Genomic DNA, 21,191 nt, shown 5'->3' with positions numbered 1-21,191 from the left:
AAATTTCGTTATCTGACCCTCCCTCTTTATATCACTGAAGATATAATACAGGCAGGGTCTGTTGCTGCTAGGCATACACTCAATCACTAAGCTGTATCTCAAGCCCTCCTTGGCTGCCAAATGCCAGCTTCCCTTTCTAGATGTCCATCCTCACCCGGACAACTTCTTTCTATTCTCCCTGTCCAAGTTTCTCTGCCTCCTCAACTCCACACACAATAAGCGGCAAGATCTGATCCTCCCTTAAGTGTTTTCAGGCCTCACTTCCAGATCTCCAATTTTATCCCAACCGTGTTCATCTTTTCCCTGCACCCTGACATTCATCGCGCCAAGCTTCTCCCACCTTCAAATCGGTCCGCTATCTGACCAATGCTCACTACAAGCATCCCATAACATCTAGCATCCTATACTAATTGACAGCAGGCGTCCGGGGTTAACCGCCACACTCTGAAACCTTCCCTCCAGCCCTAGGCCGCCCCTCCTCTCTTGGCGCCACTTAATTCCGATGGCCACGCCCACCACCAGCCTTTCTCCAGAGCCCCGCCCTTCCAGGCCTCCACCAGGCCTCGGCAGACGCCGAAACTTCCAACTTGCTGTGGCCTTGGTCATCCAGTCAGGCAGTGGCTCTCCCAGTACGCGGCTCCTTGCAGCCCTCTCGCCTGCGCCCTCGGCCAACCCCGACGTCCCCATGCCCGTTCCGCTGCCCGCACCCGGAACCAGCAAAGCTCACTGGCGACAAGTGCTTGGCACGCTCGCCGACTCCAACCCCACCCACGGACCCACTTGCCTCTCCAAATCACTTTGCCGGACGCCACACTCGGTCGCTCAGAGACGCAAACCCGAAAGCCCCAAATTCGCGGCACACAGATTTCGCGCGCAGACTTTGGCGGGCGGGGTCGAAGGCGGAGACGGGCGAAGGCGGGGCCTGAGAGTATCGCGCGCCGCTACTATCGCCCGGAGGCTGCTGGGAGTTGTAGTCTCCAGAGCGTGAGGCAGGCTGGAAATGGGACAGAGTAGGGAGAGGAGGGGCGCTGTCCCGCACAGCATGCTGGGAAGCGGCTCCGAGCCTGTCCTCCCTGTGGATGAGCCGGTGAGGCTGCGAGGTCATAAGGGTGACAGCTGGGGAGAGGAGAAGGGTTGGTGGAGAGCCACCTTGCCAGGCACTGGGGGAAGAAAGGCAGGATACCGCGCGAGGCATCCCGGGAGCAAGGGCAGGGCCAGGCTTGGGCGCGGGGCATTGTGGGAGGTGGACGCCGCTTTGGGTTGGGTAGGTGAGTGGAGGGGGAGGGGGCCGGAAGGGTGCACAGCTTTGGGAGTGGAGAAGTACTTCTGTGTGGGATGGTCAGGCCAGGAGGAGCAGTGGAGAAACCGGGCTGAGAGAGTCTCGAGAGGTGGGAACTGGGTAAAAGGGGCTGTGCAAAGGAGAAGAGGCTCAGCAGGACGTGGAGGGGGCAGGGGGAGCATTAGAAGTGAAGAAGCCCCTATGAGGACACGGGGCCATGTCCAGAACGAAGATACAGTTTGAGAATAGTAGCTATTGCTGGGAAGAGTGGCCTGCAACTTGGCCGAGGAGGAGAGTAAGTCTTAGTAGGAGTATGGACCAAAGATGACTATTGGTGACACTTATGAATTGAATTTGCCACAAGTGGGCCACACCCCTGTAGGCGAAGGATCTTTGACTGGACTTGGGGAGCACATCTGGAGATAAGAGCACCTCTGGGAAGGCTAAGCCACAGATCAAAGTAGCAATTCAAGGCGGTCATATCTGAGGGGCAACAGCTGCACATCTGACACACCTAAGGAGAAGAAAGCCAAGGTGTATGAGGATTATGCCTGGGATGAGAGATTTATGCCTAGCTATGAGACTAGATATGAGTTACAGTCAAATGTAGATTTGTGGGAAAAGGGAGCTCCAGATGAATGGGACCACTAGGTGTTATCACCAGGCATAGGAGACACATCTGGAAGAAGGAGAAAGCCAGAAGCTAGGAATACATTTACAAAGATGTCCACAGCTGAGCTGAAGGCAAAATATTTAGAAGAATTGATTCCACTTGTACCTAGAGGTTACATCTAAGGAACTAGAATTGAAATTGATTAAGTGCCAACTGAACCTAGGGAAGCAACAGGTGAACCACAAAAATGGGATGGCGATTCCTATCTGAAAAGTAAACAATAAATCCACTTTGATTTGTCTGAGACATACCTGAGGCACCAATAGCTTATAAGACAGTCTGATAAGGAAATTAGGGAAACCCAGGTGGAGATGGGTCTGATATCCAGCTCTTCTCCCCACTTCCACTCAGGGTCCCAGGATGGAGCTGGCAGAGCCCTCACCAAGCACAGCAGTGCAGAAGGAGGAACAGGAATTGTTGGATCGAACCTTCTTCTCTTGGGCTGAGTTCAGCCGCTTCTTCGACAAGTGGTGCCAGCAGCGGCTGGTAGTCTTCTCCGTGAAGAGCTCCACACGCGTGGCACGAAGCCCCTGGGCCAACACACCCCCACTCTACAGGCTTATCCACGTGCTCAAGTACAGCTACGTGCTGCTGGTGTGCAAGGATGTGCGCATGCCCAACAAGTCCACAGCGTGGTGCGTGAGCCTGAGCTGTGACCCTTCAGGGGGAGGGGAGCAAGGGGTGAGCCAGACAGAGCTTCCTACCCACAGATTCAATACCAGGGAGAGAAGCCCACTGACTCTGCCAAGGACAGAAAAGCCAGGCAGGACTGATTCAAGGAAGGACACTTACTGAAACAGAGAGAGACTGAGCCAGGAAATTACACTTACTACAAAACAACCCAGGCTTGAGATACAGGGTTTAGTAGAGGCCATTGTAAAGAATGAGGGACATACTGAAACAAGCCAAAAGAAAGAGAATTGGTCCTCCTTCCCCCCACCCCACCCCTAAAAAGTACCAGAGCCAGCTAGAGAAGTGGGAGGGCCAGGTTTTGCATACCTATGAAAAGCAGCCTGGAAGACTGAACTGTGAGGAAAGCCATAAGACAGGAAGATATCTCCATTCAATGTAGGACCAAATCCTGTCCTGAGAGCTGGGGGTATTTTAGACTAAAATCTACCCATCTGGAACTTTCTGACTATCCAGGAAGACTGGTGTTAAAGCAGGTAGTTCCTGGCAGATAGGTAGTGCTACTTAAAGGTTGGTAGATAGTCAAAGAGAACCACTTGGTACTAGGGAAGTCTTACTTGAATATAGGACAAGACAAAACGTACTTCTATACAGCAAATGGTCACCTGCTGGGGCGGACCTTTGAGAGTTTCTGTTTGCCTCCTATTTTACTTCTCTTTACTACAGCATGCTCAGAGCTGCTACCATTCTGTCCTGCCTCTCTGGTGGTCCCTGTGTGTGTCTGATAGAGAGTTTGAGAACATTATTTTGAAGCCATGGATAAGAGCAGAGTACTTAATATACAGTCTGTGCCTTTGGGCTGCCAGACTCCAGCCCTACCACTTACTGGAGTAGGATACCATTGACATGGGTTTCACACTTCCAAACCTCAGTTTTCACATCCCTGAAATGGGACTGTTACATGTGTACTTGGTTCTGAGGACCACTGCCAGGATGTATGAGCATGCATAAGAAGGCATTTTACCCATGTCTGGCATCCAGGGCAGCCAATTAGATGATAGTGTTACCTAAGTAGGGGCACAGACTCAGGACTGGTATCTGCCTATGATTATGGTCATGGAGGAGATAACCTCACCTTCCTGAGCTTCAGTTTGCTCATTTGGGAAACAAGAAACACAGAAGTATCTGTCATGGGTTTTGAATAAATGAATTAATACCTATAAATTATTTGGGAGGGCATCCCACATGGAGTAAGCACTCCACAGCTGTTCTTACCCAAAGTATCTCAACATTTGTCATGGGGATATGCTCTGGTTTGTTTTTTATTGTAAAAGTGGAGCTTTAGAGGTCTACTACCAGAGCAACAGCTTCAAGCGCGTGTTCTCACATAACTGTTTAGAGAGGGAGCGCTTGCAAAAGAGACAAGCCTAATCCAGAGTCTGCCTTTGCTAGCAGGACCCAGTTCAACATTTAACAAACATTTATTGAGTACCTCTTGTGTGCACTCTGGGTGTTTTGAGACCAGAGTTGATTATCCTAGCTCTTGAACCACTCAGAATCTAATCAAAGAGGCAACTAAAACAGTGGAAGGGAGGAAAAGGCACAACACAGACAAAGGAAGAAAGAAATTTCAAATAGCCACATACAGTAGTAAGAATCAAGTTGAGGTGAAGATGGGAGGTGGAGAAAAGGAAAGTCCACTGCACTTAAAATACTCCTTTTTAACATGTAATTATTTTGTGGGGAAAGAGGAACATGCCACAGTCTAGGTATGGAGGTCAGAGAACAACTGGAAGGAGTCCATTCTCTCCTTCCTCCATGTGGGTAGCAGGCATACAACTCAGACCCTTATGCTTGACTTGTCAGCAAACACCTTTACTCACTGAGCTATCTTGTATTTGAAATCTTAGGGTTGGTTCTAGAAGGTTTTTTAGAAGAGATGACCAGTAATCAGATCCTGGAAAGTTTTATTTATATATTTATGCATGTACAGTTTTTTTTTTTTTTTTTTAACACATGGTATCTACTATAGCTAGTTACTGTCCTAGATGTAGCTACTAGAACTCCCAGATATTCTATAAATACTAGGAAAAACCATTAGCCAAGGGGTTTGTGGAGTGAGAACAATGCCCTAAATATTTGAGCCTGATAACCCAGTGGACAGAAAGATTGGTTCCTTGGTGGAAAGCTCTGTAATAGAGGGTTGGTGGCTAGTTTGGGGACAGTGACTTGAACTCATTATTTCTAAGCTCTTGCACCTGCCCTACCCAGTTACACAAAGCAGAGCCTCTCTGATTCCACAGTCTAGGGATAGGCTGTGATTTAAAGTCTGCAGGAGGGAATGTGTCAAATCTGGGACTTGGCAAAGCTGAGTCCAAGGACTGGGGCTTCATCCTTGGGATACTGAGGAGATCCAAAAGACTGTAAGCAGTGTCAGGGCTGATTCAGGAAAGTCTCACCCATGCTGATGTGATCTAGAGAACAGGGTTGAGAGACGAGGGGGAGACTGAGTATCTGGGGAGTATTTGAGTAACCCACTTTCCAGAGATTCAGTGCCCTCAAATTGCTCCCCATATACCTCCAACACAAGTGCCATTTCCCCTAACATTTTTGTTTCTAGGACAGTATTCCTTAACTCTTCCCAACATACCCTAGCCTTCAAAAACACAAAGTCTTTAAAATCTGCAAGATGAAAAACAATTATGCCAGGCCAGTAAGATGGCTCAGTGAGTAATGGTGCTTGTTACCAATCCTGACCACCTAAGTTTGATCCCAGGGATCCAGATGGTAGAAGGAAGGAAATGATTCACACAAATTATCTTCTAAGCTCCACACCCACTCTAACACAATCTTTTTATTTATTTATTTTTAACAATAAACATGAAGGGAACACCAAATGGATGAAAACCCCATTCTTTTAGAAGAATGTTTTGGGAATATTGACTACCATTTGTTAAATGTTTTCTCAGCCCTCTAACCACTGTACATCATTTAACTCTGCTTATCAAGCCTGGAAGAATAACAGTATTTCAGCCCCAGTTTCCAGGTGAGAAAACCAAGGCATGAGGTAATCAAACAACTCACATACACAGTTGCCCAGCTGCTGCAGGAAAGCCAAGACTTGGACCCCACAGTTTTGATTACAAAGGTCATGATTCTAATTTTTAACGTACTCTGCTCCACCCATCTGAATTTCAGTCATGGATTGTCATAAAGAGTCAAGTGTTCCAGTACCTGACAGTTCTGGGGATCAGTCTATTGGTCCAGTCAAGAAGAATGTTCTGAACATTCCATATGTACAGTGTATGTGTCTTGAGATGGAATGAAGAGCACAGGATACACATAGGCATCCTTCACACCCTCACCTTAGTATGTGTTGGAATCTACCCTATTCTGGAATTCATCAGAAAGGACTGACTTCCTGAAGTAGGAGATGCTAGTGTTATGGTCTGAAGGAAGAGTAGTAAGTCATATAAATGTAAAAGAAAGGCAAAAGATGTGTCATGATAAAGGAAAAAAATGCTGGTGGCTGTAAAAATAGAAAAAAACATGGATGGTCCTAAGACATTTTAAAAACATGATAGGCAGGGCATGGTGATGGGTGGTTTTGATGAGATGAGAAGGGATGCTGAATGTGCTGCCAGGTGTTTAGGTGGGATCCAATGATTCACTCAGTATACACTTGTCTGTGATATCTGTGCACTGATTCTAGAACACCAGAGTCCACAGGTGCTCAACGTGTATAGCATTTGCATATAGACCATGCATATCTTCCTGTGAAATTTAATCACTTCTACATGACTTGTAATACCTACTGCCTGCAAGTGCTTAACCCTGTTATACTGCTGGGGAACGTGACAAGGAAAGTATGTATACAATGTAGTCAGTATAGATGGTTTGTTTGTTTGTTTGTTTTTCCTAAATAACTGATTCTATGGAGGGTTTGCAGATAAAACCAGTAGGTGTGGAAAACTACTGTATATTGTTGTTGAGCTTCTTTGAAGGCCAGGTGTTGCTATAGGTAATGTGTTAAATGGATAATTCCTGTCCACGTGGAGTTGCATTTAGGGGAGCTGGCATTACCCACCCCTATGTGCAGAGAAGCAACTGCTAAAAATGGCACATTGAGGCATCCGTATTTTGTCATCTGAGATACCAGGACCCCACAGAGGACATGTGTTTTCTGGCAAGATTGATGGCTTCACAGACATGGTGGCATCCCCTGAATTATAAGATCTGATCTGACCTAGGAGCAGAAACCACCCAGTCTCAAAATGACCAGACCAAACTCCAACAAATGACTATGAACTCTTTAGAAAATAGAATGCATGGAATCTTAGGAATGTGACATTTTGGGTAGGTCAGATGTGCATGGTGCTTTCACCTGATACTACTGTGGGCCTATATGTTTTTTGCTTATTACAATTTATGTATGTAAGAATTTTCTGATCCCAGCACTGAGTCAGGAGATTTTCAGCTCAAGACCAACCTGGGTTGCATTGCATGATTGTTTCTCAAAAACAAAACAAAACACCAAAATAGATTACTTCTCTACCTTCATATTTTACTACTTTTAAATAAGAACATTTAAATAAGGGGGAAAGTCACAGATTATTTAGATTTTTTTTCTTTGCCTAATCTGCTGGGTTCTTGAGTGCACATGTAGGAGAAAAGAGATATTTCATCATGCTGTTTATCTTGAGGACAATCACCTGTCTCAGGAGTGATTTGGAGACAGTGGAAGACCATTTGTGGAAGAATCCATTACTGATATTTACTAGACCACTAAGAAATGATCCATGACTTCCTAACTACATAGTAGGCTCTGTAGGCTACAAACAAGGGCCATCAAGTTAAGCATTTGGACTCCATCCAACCTGAAATTTATTTTTATACAGTTTTATTGTAACATAGCCACACCATTCATTTGCATATACTTGTGTATATTTTCGTATATCTGTTTGTAGTATATCTACTTTCTTACCCTTAACAGAAAATGTTTGCCAACCACTCTATTCTATAGGCTCCTCTATGGGCTATTCTATAGGCACTCTATTGCCTCCTGGGTGGGGTGGGGGTGGGGAATGCTGTTATCATACCACTCCATAGAGAAATACCACTAAACCCTATTTCAAGATGTCAATTTAAATATTATTTTATGAAAATACTGGTTTTTTTTTAAAGATACTGGGATCAAACCCAAATACTGATTTGTATTTTCTTTTCTCCTTGATTCTTTACAATAATGATTTATAACTCCTGATTGATTTCATGCAATGGGATGTGCTCTTCAGTTTGAAAGCCATTGCTCCAAACTCATTCATACAGAGTGTTATCTAAGAGAGTGAGCTGAGTAAACAACAGGGAAATCACTTAATAGATGTCAGCGTCGTGGGATGCAGCAATAACAAAAGTCTGGGAAAAAAAATCTAACAGTCTGCAAAGGAAGCACAGGGGTGCCCATTGTCACTGTCTCCTATTTTGTAACCAACTACTGCAAAGATGGTGGCTTAAGCCTTTTTCTTTTCTTTCTTTCTTTTTTTTTTTTTTTTTTTTTTTTTTTTTTTGAGACAGAGTCTCATGCAGACCAGAATAACTTCGAAGATGACCTTGCGTTTCCAATACTTCTGGAGGTGCAGGAACAAGGATACACTATCCTTTTAGCTTCTAGTGCCTACACAAGCCACACAAGTGTTTTGCTTCCTTCTCTGAATCTTTTACTTCTCTCCCATATGAAGATCCTGGTAATGATACCAACCCCTTTGCCAACACTATAATCCAGAATTGTTCCATGTCAAGATACTTAATTTAATCTCATCTGAAAAGACCCTTGAACAACTTTAGGTGACACATATAGTTATGACTAGGGGAAGTTATGAGGGTGTATCAGTTTTCCCACTGTACTACTACAAAACAAAGGAGTTTTTTTTTTCCAGAGTGTAACACACATATAGGGAAATATACACACTGTGCATGTTAAACATGATAACATTGCCCAAAATAAAATACATGTGTAAAAAACCTAGAACTCTTGTGAATCAGAGGCCAGCCTGGTCTACAGAGAGAGTTCCAGGACAGCCAAGGCTACCCAGAGAAACCATGTCTCAAAACACAAACAAAAACTAGTACTCAACCCCACATCTTCCCTTCTAGGATTTACTCAAAAGCCACTACAATCTAGTCTAGTAGTAAAGGTTAACTTAGTATACCATTGAATTTAATGTAGATGGGAATCCCACAATGGATTGCTTTTCTGTTTCTGGCTTTGTTGAGGTTCATCCACATTGGAAATGGTTGTAGTTAGTTGGTTCTTAGAGTTGTTTGGTGTTATATTTCTTTAGAGTATATCAAAGCCTCCTTTTTCAACCTGTAGCTTGGTTTCAGGTTCTGGCTGGTATACAGAGTCCTGTTGTGTGCATGCCAGTCAGTGTCTTTTAGTGCCCACATGCAGGCAGTCACATTGATGAGGATCATATGTTAAAGGGCTCCATTGATAGATACCACCCTGGTTCTCCAACGTGTCTTTGACATATCTATGACAGGTGCTGCATATCCTGATAGGCACTATTCTCATTCTCTATTATTGAAGGGCTTTATTTATTTATTTATTTATTGACTTAAGAAGGGTAGTAGCAGTGCTGCCCAGTCTAGTCTGGAATTCCAGGACTCAGGTGACCTTCCTACCTCCAGCCAGAGTAGAGTACCTGGATATACAAAGTTTGGAAACAGAAATATACTATCCATCGCTTGTGGTTTTGAAAACATAGCAAGGCAAAATAGGTTATTACAGGTTGTGGTTGTCTCTGAGGACAGAGGGAAGGGAAAAATCATTAAGGCCTCATCTGTGGAGATGGTATTGTGAAACCAAAAGCAGATACAAGACAATCTGCAGTTTTTATATGATTTTATTACATTTATTTACTTATTGCATGGGTGTCTGCATATATGTTTGTGCTCACGTGTGTGTAACAGTCAAGAGAACAATTTGCAGGAGTCTTGTCCTTTCCTTCCAACATATGGGTTTCAAGGATCCAACTCAGGTCTTCAGGCTTGGTGGAAAGTGTCTTTACCCACTGAGCCATTTTATCAGCTCCTGGATTATTTTGTTGCTAGAAATTTCTGGTTGTGATATAACAAGGTATGTGGCCGTTTTGGGACAGAGTTGGGTGTATAGATGAAGACTACACCTGTGTGTAGTGTTTGCTATGTTGTAGATGTTTTTTCAATCTTGGGGGTTTTAAGCATACCAATTATGTTTCATCTTCACAAGGATCCTATGAGACAAGTTTGTTATTAATTCCCTTTTACCATACAGAGATGAAACGCAGAAACTTGTACAGATTCACTCAGCTGGTATATTCTTAAGCCTCTCCATTCCTCTAACCTTGAAACTTAATGAGAGGAAAGGGAGGGGGGAGGGAGAAAGAGAAAACAGAAAACCGAGATTGCACAAAGGGTTATGACAGAGGCGCTGGTGGTTCCCCCTGCAGGCCTCCCCAGCCCAGCTGCCCAGCCTTCATCACTGTCAAGCTGAGCCCTTTGCGGGATCGACTCGTGGTGACTGAGTGCCAGCTGACCCACTCACACCCAGCCTGCCCACGCGAGTTTGCCTACCACTTCCGTCCTGGCCATTTGCTAGCCAATTCCTGCCTGCCGGTCCGCATCACCAACCAGATCTCCAAGCAGTTTGTGGCCCCTGCTGACGTCCACCGCCTGCTGACCCATTGCAAGGGCCCAGACCACGGGGTCCTAGATGCCCTGCAAGTGCTTGAGGGGCTCTTCCGCACAGATCCGGAGGCCAAGGTAGAGTCTCACAGGAGGTAGTATTGGGCTGGGAGAACCACATTAACTGACTTCATGGGTTGTTCATTCATTCTTTTGCTACACATCATTCATTTATTCAGTAAGCACCTAGTAGAGTGCTTAAGGTGCAGCCACAGAACATCCTCTAGTGTGGACTGTCCAATAGCAATTTTCCATCTCGTACAGACTGTTTGATTCTACACTGCATTGTATGGGAGCTCCAGTCATGCGTAGCTGATTAACACTTGAAATGTAACCAGTGCCAAGAGTCTGAGTTCATTTTAATGGACTGAAAGTTAAATAAGCACAAATGGCTGTTAGCTGCCATTGTGTTAGCTGCCATAGTGGCAGAAACAAAACGCCCAGATAGGATTTCAGTTGAGTATTAGGAGGAAGAGGACCCAAGTGAGGGAAAATGAAATCTAATTTTTTTTCAACTTTGACTATACAAATGGAACATAAATAAACAAGTCCATTGTTTAATGAATGTTCCCAGGATATGCCCCTGAACTCAGCACACAGGAAACTGTGTTATATAGTGTGATAGAGTGCAAAGTATTGTAAAGCAGAAGCTGGGGACATGCAGAAATTGTAATGTACTATTAATTATCTGTTGTTTATTTTTGCACTCCTAGGAATAGAACTTGAGGCCTATTACATGCTAACCAAGCGCTCTGCCACTGAGTCATGCTCCCAACCCCTCATTGGGGGATTCTAATCAGGTGTTCTCCCACTGAGCCATGTTTCCAACCCCTTAATGGGGGATTCTAGTTTTGCTATCCAGTAGCCGTTGGTCTCATATACTCTTGATCATTTGAAATGACTCTTAATATGGTTAAGGAGCTGGGTTTGTGGTTGGTTGGCTGTTGATTAGTTTGGGGCTTTTTGTTTGTTTTTATTATCTTTCTTCGGTTGTGGGGGTTGGGTACACGTAAGCACCTGAGGTTGACCTTGATTCCTTTGCAATGGTTTTTAAATATATTATGCTTATTTGTGGGAGGTGAGTGTGCAGGTGTACCCATGCCACAGCTTGCATGTAGAGGTCAGAAAACAATTTTCAGGATTCAGTTCTTTCTCACTGCCATATAGGTCCTTAAGATTGAACTCTGGTCCTCTGGCTTGGTTGTGAACACTTTTACCTGCTGAAGCACCTCGATGCCCCACCACCTCTAACTTTTGAGACAAAGACTCTCACTGAACCTGAAGTTCACTAATTTGACTAGGCTGGCTACCTGGCCAGTGAGCTTCAGGAATCTACCTGTCTCTGCCCCCACCTCTCACTAGTTATTTATGTGGGTTTTAGGCATCTAAGCTTAGGACCCTGTACTTGAGTGGCAGGTACTTTACCAACTGTGCCATTTCCCCGGCCCAAAGCTAGAGTTTTTAAGTAATTGAATTTAACAGACCTCACCATTGTGTGGCTTTTGCACCAGGTAGCATAGAATTGTACATGTGCAGGTAAGTTTGCATTTCTGTATTTAAAATATATTTTATATATGTATATCTAGTACATATAGCTATAAGTACACAAGATTTCCATTCAAGTGTACTATGTACTTGGACCTTAGTCACCAACCCCATATCATCCTCTCCCCTTCTTCCCCTGTTATACTCTACATCCTCTTTCCTAATAACCTGTTTTGACTTTTATCATGTATATTTTTTGGCTGTACATATGAGAGAAGAGTGCAGATTTTTCTATTTCAGTCTAACTTGCTTAATATGATCTCCAGGCCCATCTATGTCCCTGTAAATGACAAATGAACCAATACTGTTCTTTATGGATGATTAAAACTCCATTAACCATAAACTGCTCCAGCTTGCACACATATGCATGACTTCACACATGCTCAAGTGCACACACACACACACACACTCAACAATGTTGTCTATTCTGCACATCATTTGCATCTTCTTTTTGGTTGGTTAGCTGGTTGAGGTAAGGGCCCATGGTAGCCTAGGCTGGCTTGGAACTGGCTGTGTACTTAAGGGTGACCTTGAACTCCTAGTCTCTGTCTCCTGAATGCTGGGAGTAGTGTGCTACCATGCCTAGCACACAAATAGTTTGTGTTACCTTGCATGCTGAAGAATGCCAAATGTCAACATCTTTCCTTCTTTCTCTGGGGCTTGGTCAGGTCCCCTGAGAAAAGTCTTCTCACTTCCTGAGTGGGGGTGAAGGCCAGGCTGCCACAGTCTAGCAGCCATGTGGGGAAGAGACTGGATCTGGCAGTCAGCATGATGCATGCCAACCCTGCATGGAGCTTGGAATCTCCCTCCTTCATTCTCAGGTGGGCCCGCTATCCCCAAGGCCAGCAACTTTTTCCATTTACCCTGTTTACAGAATAAACCTCCAGCCACTTGGAAGAGTGACAGCCTAGAGGGAGAGGAGAATCACAGGGTTTCCAACAGCCCTAACCTGATCTTATGAAAAAAACCCTGTATTAACTGGTCCTAATGGGGATTCCGCTATTGGTTACCAGTACTTCCCATCTGCTCTCTTAGGTTTCACAGTTTTTGTGGGTGGGATGACCATCAGTTTCCTCACCTGCTTTCCAATTTTCAAGGTAAGTGTTGCACCTGTCATCCTTTCTTCTCCATCTTAGGAGGGTGTAAAGAGAGTGGGATGCTTAGTCCATCCCCTTGCATAGTCTCACCCAGGCTCTTTCACTTCTAAGTTCTTTTGAAAGACTCCTATATTATAAAGCATATCAGTAGTCAAAAACAAATTTCTTTATTGTCATCCCAAGACTAGATAAACACCATTTATATATTCCTTTCACTTTGCAGCAGTTTTCCAAGAAAGGGTGTGTTAGCTTTACATCAGTATACTAAAATGCCCAAGGCCATAAACTTTACAAAGTAAATAAGTTCATTTATTTTACAGTTATAAAGGTTGAGGTCAAGAAGAATCAGCGGCCTCATTGATTTGGGACCCTGGCATGGTGTCACATGATATGAGGAGTACATGGCAGAGAAAGCTGGTCAAGGCCCTGGCAAGACAAAAAGCAGAGAAGCTTCAAGGACCAGTGGAAGTCACAGTCTTTCAGATACATACCCTAATGAACTAAAGACTTCCCATAAGGCTCCAAGGAGCACCACATGTGCATGAGCCTATAACACAATACACCATTTAGGACACTGCTGGGACTGAAAAGCATAGCAGAGATTGTTTTTGGAAAGCTTAGCACCTGGCTCATTTCTTTATATGTCACTGACCAAAGCAAGCCATGATGCTGCCCACTTGCAAAGCACATGAGGTAATACTAAGTGCCCAGGATGGAGAAAAACAGTCACTTGTCATGTTTTGAGTGTGAAATGTTCCATATAGGCTCATGTGCTTGAACATGTGGTCTCTAGTTTATGATACAATTTTGGAATGTTGTAGAGCTTTCACAAGATGAAGCATTGCTAGAGGAAGTGGATCACTGAGGTCGTGTCTAAAGTCTTTATAGCTTGGCCCAATTCCTGTCAGAACTCTGCTTCCTAGCCGTAGTCACAGGTTACCAGACACTTCACACTCCTCCATACCCCTCCCCCTGTTGTGAAGGTGTTTTGACTCAAACTGTAAGCCAAAATAAACTCTCCTCATGTTAGTTGTTTCTTAGCAAGTATTTAGTCGCAGTGACTAGTGAAATAACCAGTACATTTGGCAAAGGACAAAATCAGGACCCATGTTATCAATATCTTTCCTAAGTTTTGCCACTATTTATACCACTTCAGCCATCTTGGAGGTGGGAGTGAATATAGTCAAAGAATATAGGCAACTTTATTTATTGCTGTTGATATGTTCTCAAAGCTTCCCATATGTTGTGGCTGTGCTATTTACAGGCTGTAGGACAGTGAACACATTATGAACAGGTAACTTAGGTTCTTGGAGCCTCAGTTTGTTCATCTGTAAATGGAGGTGATAACAGGCACGACTTTTTAGGGTTGTCAGGTGTGGATTAAGTATGCATATCAGGGGAACGTGTGAACTTTTCCTCAGATGAACAAATGTCTGTTCACCCCAGATGGAGCACCAACAACATACCCAACATGCAGTTCCACCCAAGTCTAGCTTGGTAAACTGATGGTTTAATTAGGGTTACAGAAGCATGGGCAGTTTACAAGGAGCTACGCTGCTGAAGAAAATGTCTTCTAGCAACCAGTAACATCCTTGGGCAGGGTCTGGCTCTCATGAGCCACTCCTCACCATAATAGTGGAACTTAAATAGGCCCAGTCTTGTACAGGTTTCAGACAGAGAGACAGCCTCTGCTAAAATCTCAAGAGATTGTCTGTCATGTCATGCATGGGTGACAGTGTCCCACAAGAGTGAGACAGAGATAGAAAGAGAAAGAATCCAGAAAGTAAAAAAGCCCTGTATATTTTAATTATTTAGCTATTGTTGTCTCTCCTTCATTTTACCTCCTTCAGGACAAAGTGGAAAGTACTATCTCTTTAATATGGAAGGGAAATGGCATACTTGCATAGGGAGGTGTGAGTGGTAGTGGAGAGTGCTGTCATTGGTCTCTACTCGCTACCTGCACACACCTGGAACAGTGCTCCTTAAACGTTTCCATCTCTGCAGATGCACCAGTGTGCACAAAGCCAAAGCCTGTGAGTCTGGCCTTATGCCCAAGCAAGCAACTGGCTTCTGTGTATCTGTTTCCCCCTCTGTAAGAGGAAGGGGGTAATTACAGTGCATGCCTTGTGGGATAATTAAAGGGCTTGGAGGAGTGTCTCGTAGAGAAGCTGCTTCATGAATGGCTAATGTTCCTCAGCACTTCATTCACCCAGAATCATCAACATAAGGTGTATTTCTTTTTGATTTTTCTGCCTGTTCCACATATACACCCCACAGTGCACATTATTTACAGTTTCCATGCCTAGAGCAGTGCTCTGTTTATCATACTTGCTCTAAAACTATTTGGAAGAAAACTAAACTTGTTTACATCAGAGCTCCACCTTCATCAAATGTCAGCACACCCATTAAGTATCACCCACACAACCCTGCCTTCTCCTGCCCTACCACTCCTAAAGGCCTAAGCTTTTCTCCTAGACTTCCTAGCCCAAAGACTTGGGCAAGTTACTCCCCTGGTGCCATTGGAGACCTTTTTGGCCACTCTGGGGTTCAGTGATTCACTAGGAATCACAGAACACAGAAAGCATGTTATACTCACAGTTAATAGTTTATTACAACGATATGGCACAGCTTAAATTGAAATGTTAACAGTTCCATGTGGCTACCCTACTGGATATAGCAGGTGTGGATTGAAAATCTTTTAAGTAAATTCAAATGACAGAGTAAATGATGGAAACTAGAGGGATGAATCAGAGGTTAAAAGCACTGGCTGCTCTTCCAGAGGATCCGGTTTCATTCCCAGCATCTACTTGGAGACTCACAACTATAACTCCGGTTCCAGGGGATCCAAGGACCCCAGCCACACAATATATAGATATATATACAGTCAAAAAACATACATAAAATAATTTAAAAGTAAGTAATATCTGAAAATGTTGTAGAACTATAATTTGAGTCAATGATAAATTGTGTGTGTGTGTGTGTGTGTGTGTGTGTGTGTGTGCTTAAAACATACTGAATCCCGGTACCCTTTGGGGTGCTAAGTGTGATTTTAGGGTTAGGTAAGCAATGCCTTTCTTCTCTTTCTTTTTTTAGCAAATATCTATTTCAGTCGTGTGTGTGTGTGTGTGTGTGTGTGTGTGTGTGTGTGTTTTGCATGTACCTGAGCAAAACAATGCATGTTTCCATGCAGAAGTCAGAGCAGAATACCACCGGTCTTCCTCTTATCACTGTGTTATTGCCTTGATCTCAAGCTGAGGTAAAAATTCCTGTTTTCAGCTTGGCTGGCTATCTCTAAACTCTCAGGATCTGCCTGTCTTTGCTTCCTAGTTCTGGAGTTACAATCACACAGCTGTTCAGTTTTTATGTGGGTGCTGTGGATTTGAATCAGGTCCTTATGCTCATTCTGCTCATTGAGCCATCTACTCAGTTTGTCCATAGGTTATTTAGTAGATTTTGTGAAGGCTGGACATTATTCAGTGTTTTCTTTTTGTTTTTTTAAGTCTTTTAGGATGAGGTTGAATTATGGCAGAATGGCTGTGGAGAGGTCTCTGATTAAATTGGATTCAAATTCTGTCTCCACCATTGTAAGTTATTTCTTACAGAAACTGACTCAAGTATCTTCAGCCACTGCTTAATATCTCTACTTAAAGAGATCTGGAGCTGGTAGTGTTGCTCAGTTGGAAGAGTGCTTGCTCAATCAGCTCCCTTGGTTCCATGCCCAGTACCTCATATAAGCCAAGTGTCGTGGCACATGCCTAAGATGTGTAATCCCACATCTTAGAAGGTATCCCTAGCTACATAGTTTGAGACCAATGTAAGTGACAGGAAACCCTGTCTTGGGGCAGTGGGGAGTCTTTGAGCGATAATGAATATAATCATTATGAACCTGAAGTCTTAAGAGAATACGTATATACCACTTCTTAATAATAAGGATGCTGCTTACACCAGGCAATATACAAAACTCATTGATATATTTCATGTCTCTGGTCCCAGGACTTGCTGTTGCCATTTTAGAGATGAAATGGAGATAAGGCAAGCTGCCAGAAGCCACTTAGCCAAAAAGAAGTAGGTGCAGGACCTCAGGTGGGGCAGTCTTGTCTAGAAAGATTTGTTCTTAACTGCTGTTCCCTCTCTCAGGACTGGGAGGAATGAACAGTCAGTTCCTAGAAGAGGAAACCAGCAGGAATGGAGGTTAAAGAGGAAACTGAGGCAGAAAGGTAAAATCAAGCCATGAGGCGGGTAGGGAGGCTCAAATCAAGACCATCTGATCTGCCTCCACAATCTGCTGCTTACCAGTGGCCCTCAAACTAAAGCCTTGGGGACCCCATTGGAGGCTTGTCTAAGTAGATTCACAGTCGCTGCCCCAGCAGGCACAGAGGGGTTCCAGATGGCTGCTTGTCTCATGCAGTTCCTGCTGCCTGTTGTGGTCCAAGGCCCTTGCACAGACTGCTGCTGGGTGTAGGAAGGAGTAACAAACACCTGGCTTCCAGCAGCAGCAAATAGGACTCAAGAGTATCACAGCAGCTAACAGTAAGTATCACGTGTGCCAACGTCCCAGTATTATCAGGTCAAATCAGAATGTCCTGGTCACAAACTGAAGAGCTATAAGGTTACAAAAACTCCTGATTTTGATTTTCTTATATGCCTCTTGCCAATGAAAAGAATATGTGCAGATCCATGAACGAATGGATTTGCATTACACACAGAGACACGGTGTACCCTGACCCTCTTTTTCTCGACTTCCTGCCCCTGTCCGCAGGTGAAGCTGGTGTTCGTGGAGGACCAAGCGATGGTAGAGACTGTGTTCCTTCTGACATCACGTACCAGGGCACTGCTGCGGCGCTTCCCGCGCATCCTGTTGGTGGACCGGCTACCTGGGTTGCAGGGCGCGCTAGACCTGATGGCAGTGCTGTGTGTGGACAGCGCTGGACGTGCACGCCAGGCTGCCTGTTGTGTGGCGCGTCCTGGGACACCTAGCCTTCTGCGATTCATGCTGGTCTCCCTGCTGCAAAGCGCTCCTGATGTCAAAGGCCGAGTGCGCTGCCTTACAGCTGGACCAGAGGTGGCTGGACAACTGCGCGCAGTTCGCCAGCTGTTGCCGTGTGCACGTGTGCAGATCTGTCGTGCTCAGGGTCTGGAGACACTCTTCAGTAAGGCACAGGAGTTGGGCGGTGCCAGCCAGGAGGATCCGGACCTGTGGCCACTCCTCTGCCGCCTAGCAGATTCAAAATCCTATACAGCTTACAGCGAGGCACTAGCTGAGTTGCGTTCCCAGGCTCCAACTGCCTTCATCAGATATTTTGAGCACAACTGGGCACCCCGCCACGATATGTGGGTACGCTTCCGTGCCTACGAAGCAACTCGTGACCTGGATGCCTGTGCTCTAGTGCGCGGCCATCGCAGGCGACTCTTACGACGCCTCAACCCCTCACATAGTGTAGCTCAGTGCCTTCGTGACCTAGTGGCCATGCAATGGGCTGATGCAACTGGAGAGGCAGCCTCAGAGGGCATTAATGGCGACAGAGTGTTGTTGGAGAGTGAGCCCAGGAATAGGGCACAGATGGAGAAAGAGAAGGTGAGGGGCACAGAGACCAGCAACTGTGGAAGGCCTGATCGAGAGAGTGAGAAAGGGAGGGGATTGCACTTGAGAGATGGTCAAAGAGTCTGGTTGGAGAATCAGAAGGTGAGGGGACCTGAAGGGACAGGAGCCCAACTGGAAAAAGAGCATTTGAGAGAGCCAGTGGTCAGAGATTGGAGGGGAACCCAGATAGAGAATAGAAGGGTTAGGGTGCTGGGTCCCATAGATCAGAGAGGCAACCAGGTTGAGTCTGAGAAGGCCAAGAGTCTTGAAGGAAGGTCCTGGAGAGATGTACAATTACAGGAGGAGAGGGTACGTGCACCGAAACCTCAAGAATGGAAAGAGCCTCAGTTTGAAATAGAGAAGGGAATTGACGTTAGAAAATGGAGAGAGGTCCATTTGGAGAAGCCCTTAGAGTTAGTTCCCGAGAACGAAAATCAGAGGGGACAACAGTGGGGAGCTGAGGGGCAGAAAGGCCCGAAGATTACAGAGGAGAAAAGTGGGAGGTTTCTAGTCAAAAGGAGACGGGGCCTGGAGGACATTGTTGTTGTTCATTTAGAGGATGCAAGAGCTACTACAGGCATAGTGAATGGAGACCATACTACAGGCGGGAGACCCCAACCTGTGGGTTTTAAGAATGGAGGACAACAGGTGGAGTTTGGGGAACCTGGGGGGAGGCTTCCAGGGATGGAGAATGGTGTACCATGTACCACCCCTGTGCAGACTGTGTTGAAGGGCAATTCAGAATGGGCAGTGAACAGGGTTGAGTCCCTGGCTGCAGGGGGGGCAGTACAGGGAGGAGGTGACGAAGGCCCAGGGGAACCAAAGAGGCTTTGCTGCCCCTGTAGAGATGAGGGAGTGGACTGTGAGCCACTAGCCAAGTTCCGAGCAGCCTGTGGGCCAGAGTTGGCAGATTTAGTGGGAGAGGAGCTGGCCTTCGCCAGGCAGCATGGGACCCGAGGTTTCCACTGGACCGGAGCTGGCTTTGCCCTTAAGGATGGCACCTCAGACTTCTTCCTGGATGGGGCCCTGACACACTGCAGCTGCTCAATCTATGCTGCCAGACGCCTTCCCTGCAGACACCTCTTTGCTGCACGTCTCCTCACAGGGGCAGCCTTGTTCCACATAGATCTGATCAGAGATTGCTGGGGAAGATCTCAGGAACCCTGACCCTGTGTACCTTTGCCTGCTGCCCTCCACATGAAGGGCAAGAACATATTCTTTGATCCCAAAGATAATAGGGCTTATGCCCAGTGGGCCACCCCAGACCTTCTGATCACCTCCTGAGTCATCCAAGGACCTCCTCTTGGTCTTCTTTCTCTTCATCCTAGGGGATGCTGGCTATTATCTCTGAAATCCTGGAGCCACACCTGTGGGAAGTACTAATGTCCAGGGCAAAGGACATTACCCTAGAGAAGAAATACATGAGGAGAAGTCATGAGAGACAGGCTCAGCCAAGACAGAAGACAAGAAAGGGATAGAGCTGGGACAGGGGGAGGCACAATGGAGGTCATGGAAGGAAGCTAAGGTATGGGGACACTGACAGGAGTAAGGACCAAGAGCCCTAGGGACTACAGGTTGAAATGGGAAAACCCAGGAAGAATGAGCAAAACTGAAGAAGAGGAGAAAAGATAGGAGGGAGGGCAAGAGACAGGGCTGGGGAAGTGAAGCACGGAAGGAGAGAGGGTGAAAAGGGGTGAAGACAGTTTTTAAAAGGAGATGACAAAGCATAGGAAGACATGATAAAATGACCTGGGGAGTTGGCCATTTCTCAGGGTGGGGCAGGGGAGATGGCTCTCTGGTGGGACAACCTACATATTGCCTCAGAGGGAAGGGAACTAAGTGAACAGCTGTGCTTTGAAATTGAAATAAACAGCATTATTTTGGTCTCCAGGCTGAGTTTGTGGCTTCTGGAAGAATATGGGGAAAACAGATCCAGAGGAAAAATGAAATGACCCAGCATCCGTTTCTTCCTTTTGTCTATGAATTTCTAGGGCCCGATGAATGGAGGGTTCACAATTAATCCATTGCTAGGACAGCTGATATCCCATCGTTCTTCTGAACCACTTTAGAACCATGGCAATTTCCATACATCTGACCATGCCAAAGTCTTCTCAGCAATGTTTGAAAATGGGCTTTTCAAGGAAAAAGCCAGGTTCAGAACTAAGTGTTTTAGTTAGCATAGATGACAGAGGTTCTGGTTAGTCAAAATGATGGACTGGGTATTAGGACTATCTTGTACCTCACTGGTACAAATTGGCGTAATTATGCTCTAATTGTATTTTGAGAGAAAAGTTTTATTTTAACAGGAAGGGTGATATGTAGGAGGAGCTAAGGTGGGAGGAGTACCAAGAAGAAGAGAAGGAGTAGGTAGAGGAGGAGAAGAAGGAGAGGAGAAGCTGGGTGGTGGGGGGGGGCCAGGGAGGCAGATGTTCACGTGTCTCCACCAGTCAAGGATGGTTGATATATCTAGATTGGGTAGTGGGTTACACCTCTGATTGAGCATTACCAAACTTATAAAGCCTTTGATTAACATTTTTAAAAAGTGTATAAATGCAAAAAGGAAAAGGGGGCATGGGATAGGGGCTTTCTAAGGGGGGGAGTGGGGAAAAGGGATGGCATCTGAAGTGAAAATAAAAAAAAAATAAAAATGAAAAAAAAACC

General features: G+C 45.3%; 2 protein-coding genes across 5 annotated transcripts in view; one reads left to right on the top strand and one right to left on the bottom strand.

Annotated features, from left to right (window-relative positions):
* Window positions 1-941, bottom strand: part of Lig1 (DNA ligase 1) — a 33,719-nt gene extending 32,778 nt beyond the window's left edge. The window contains exon 1 of the mRNA XM_076926972.1: window positions 785-941. The gene's annotated coding sequence lies outside the window, so the exon portion shown is untranslated. The remainder of the gene's footprint in view (window positions 1-784) is intronic.
* Window positions 942-963: 22 nt separating this feature from the next.
* Zswim9 (zinc finger SWIM-type containing 9) lies at window positions 964-20,418 on the top strand. 4 transcript variants are annotated; one of them, XM_076926973.1, is made up of 4 exons: window positions 964-1,087; window positions 2,304-2,587; window positions 10,073-10,385; window positions 17,709-20,418. In XM_076926973.1, exons 1-4 carry the CDS (start codon window positions 1,001-1,003, stop codon window positions 19,695-19,697), a joined length of 2,673 nt encoding a protein of 890 aa, XP_076783088.1. In that variant the 5' UTR covers window positions 964-1,000; the 3' UTR covers window positions 19,698-20,418. The 4 variants fall into 4 exon arrangements, with proteins under 4 accessions (XP_076783088.1, XP_076783091.1, XP_076783090.1 ...); XM_076926976.1 differs by lacking the exon at window positions 964-1,087 and adding an exon at window positions 1,213-1,264; XM_076926975.1 differs by lacking the exon at window positions 964-1,087 and adding an exon at window positions 1,277-1,388.
* Window positions 20,419-21,191: the final 773 nt, after the last annotated feature.

The sequence above is a fragment of the Arvicanthis niloticus genome, chromosome 29, assembly GCF_011762505.2.
Source record: "Arvicanthis niloticus isolate mArvNil1 chromosome 29, mArvNil1.pat.X, whole genome shotgun sequence".
Lineage (NCBI taxonomy): Eukaryota > Metazoa > Chordata > Mammalia > Rodentia > Muridae > Arvicanthis > Arvicanthis niloticus.
Note: the sequence above shows the minus strand (reverse complement) of the source record. Positions and strands in the feature narration are given on the sequence as shown.

Coding starts and splice junctions, on each gene's coding strand:
- Zswim9 (XM_076926973.1), top strand. CDS start 1,001: ATGGGACAGAGTAGGGAGAGGAGGGGCGCTGTCCCGCACAGCATGCTG. Junction 2,588..10,072: donor CCCAACAAGTCCACAGCGTG/GTGCGTGAGCCT, acceptor TTCCCCCTGCAG/GCCTCCCCAGCCCAGCTGCC. Junction 10,386..17,708: donor GCACAGATCCGGAGGCCAAG/GTAGAGTCTCAC, acceptor CCCTGTCCGCAG/GTGAAGCTGGTGTTCGTGGA.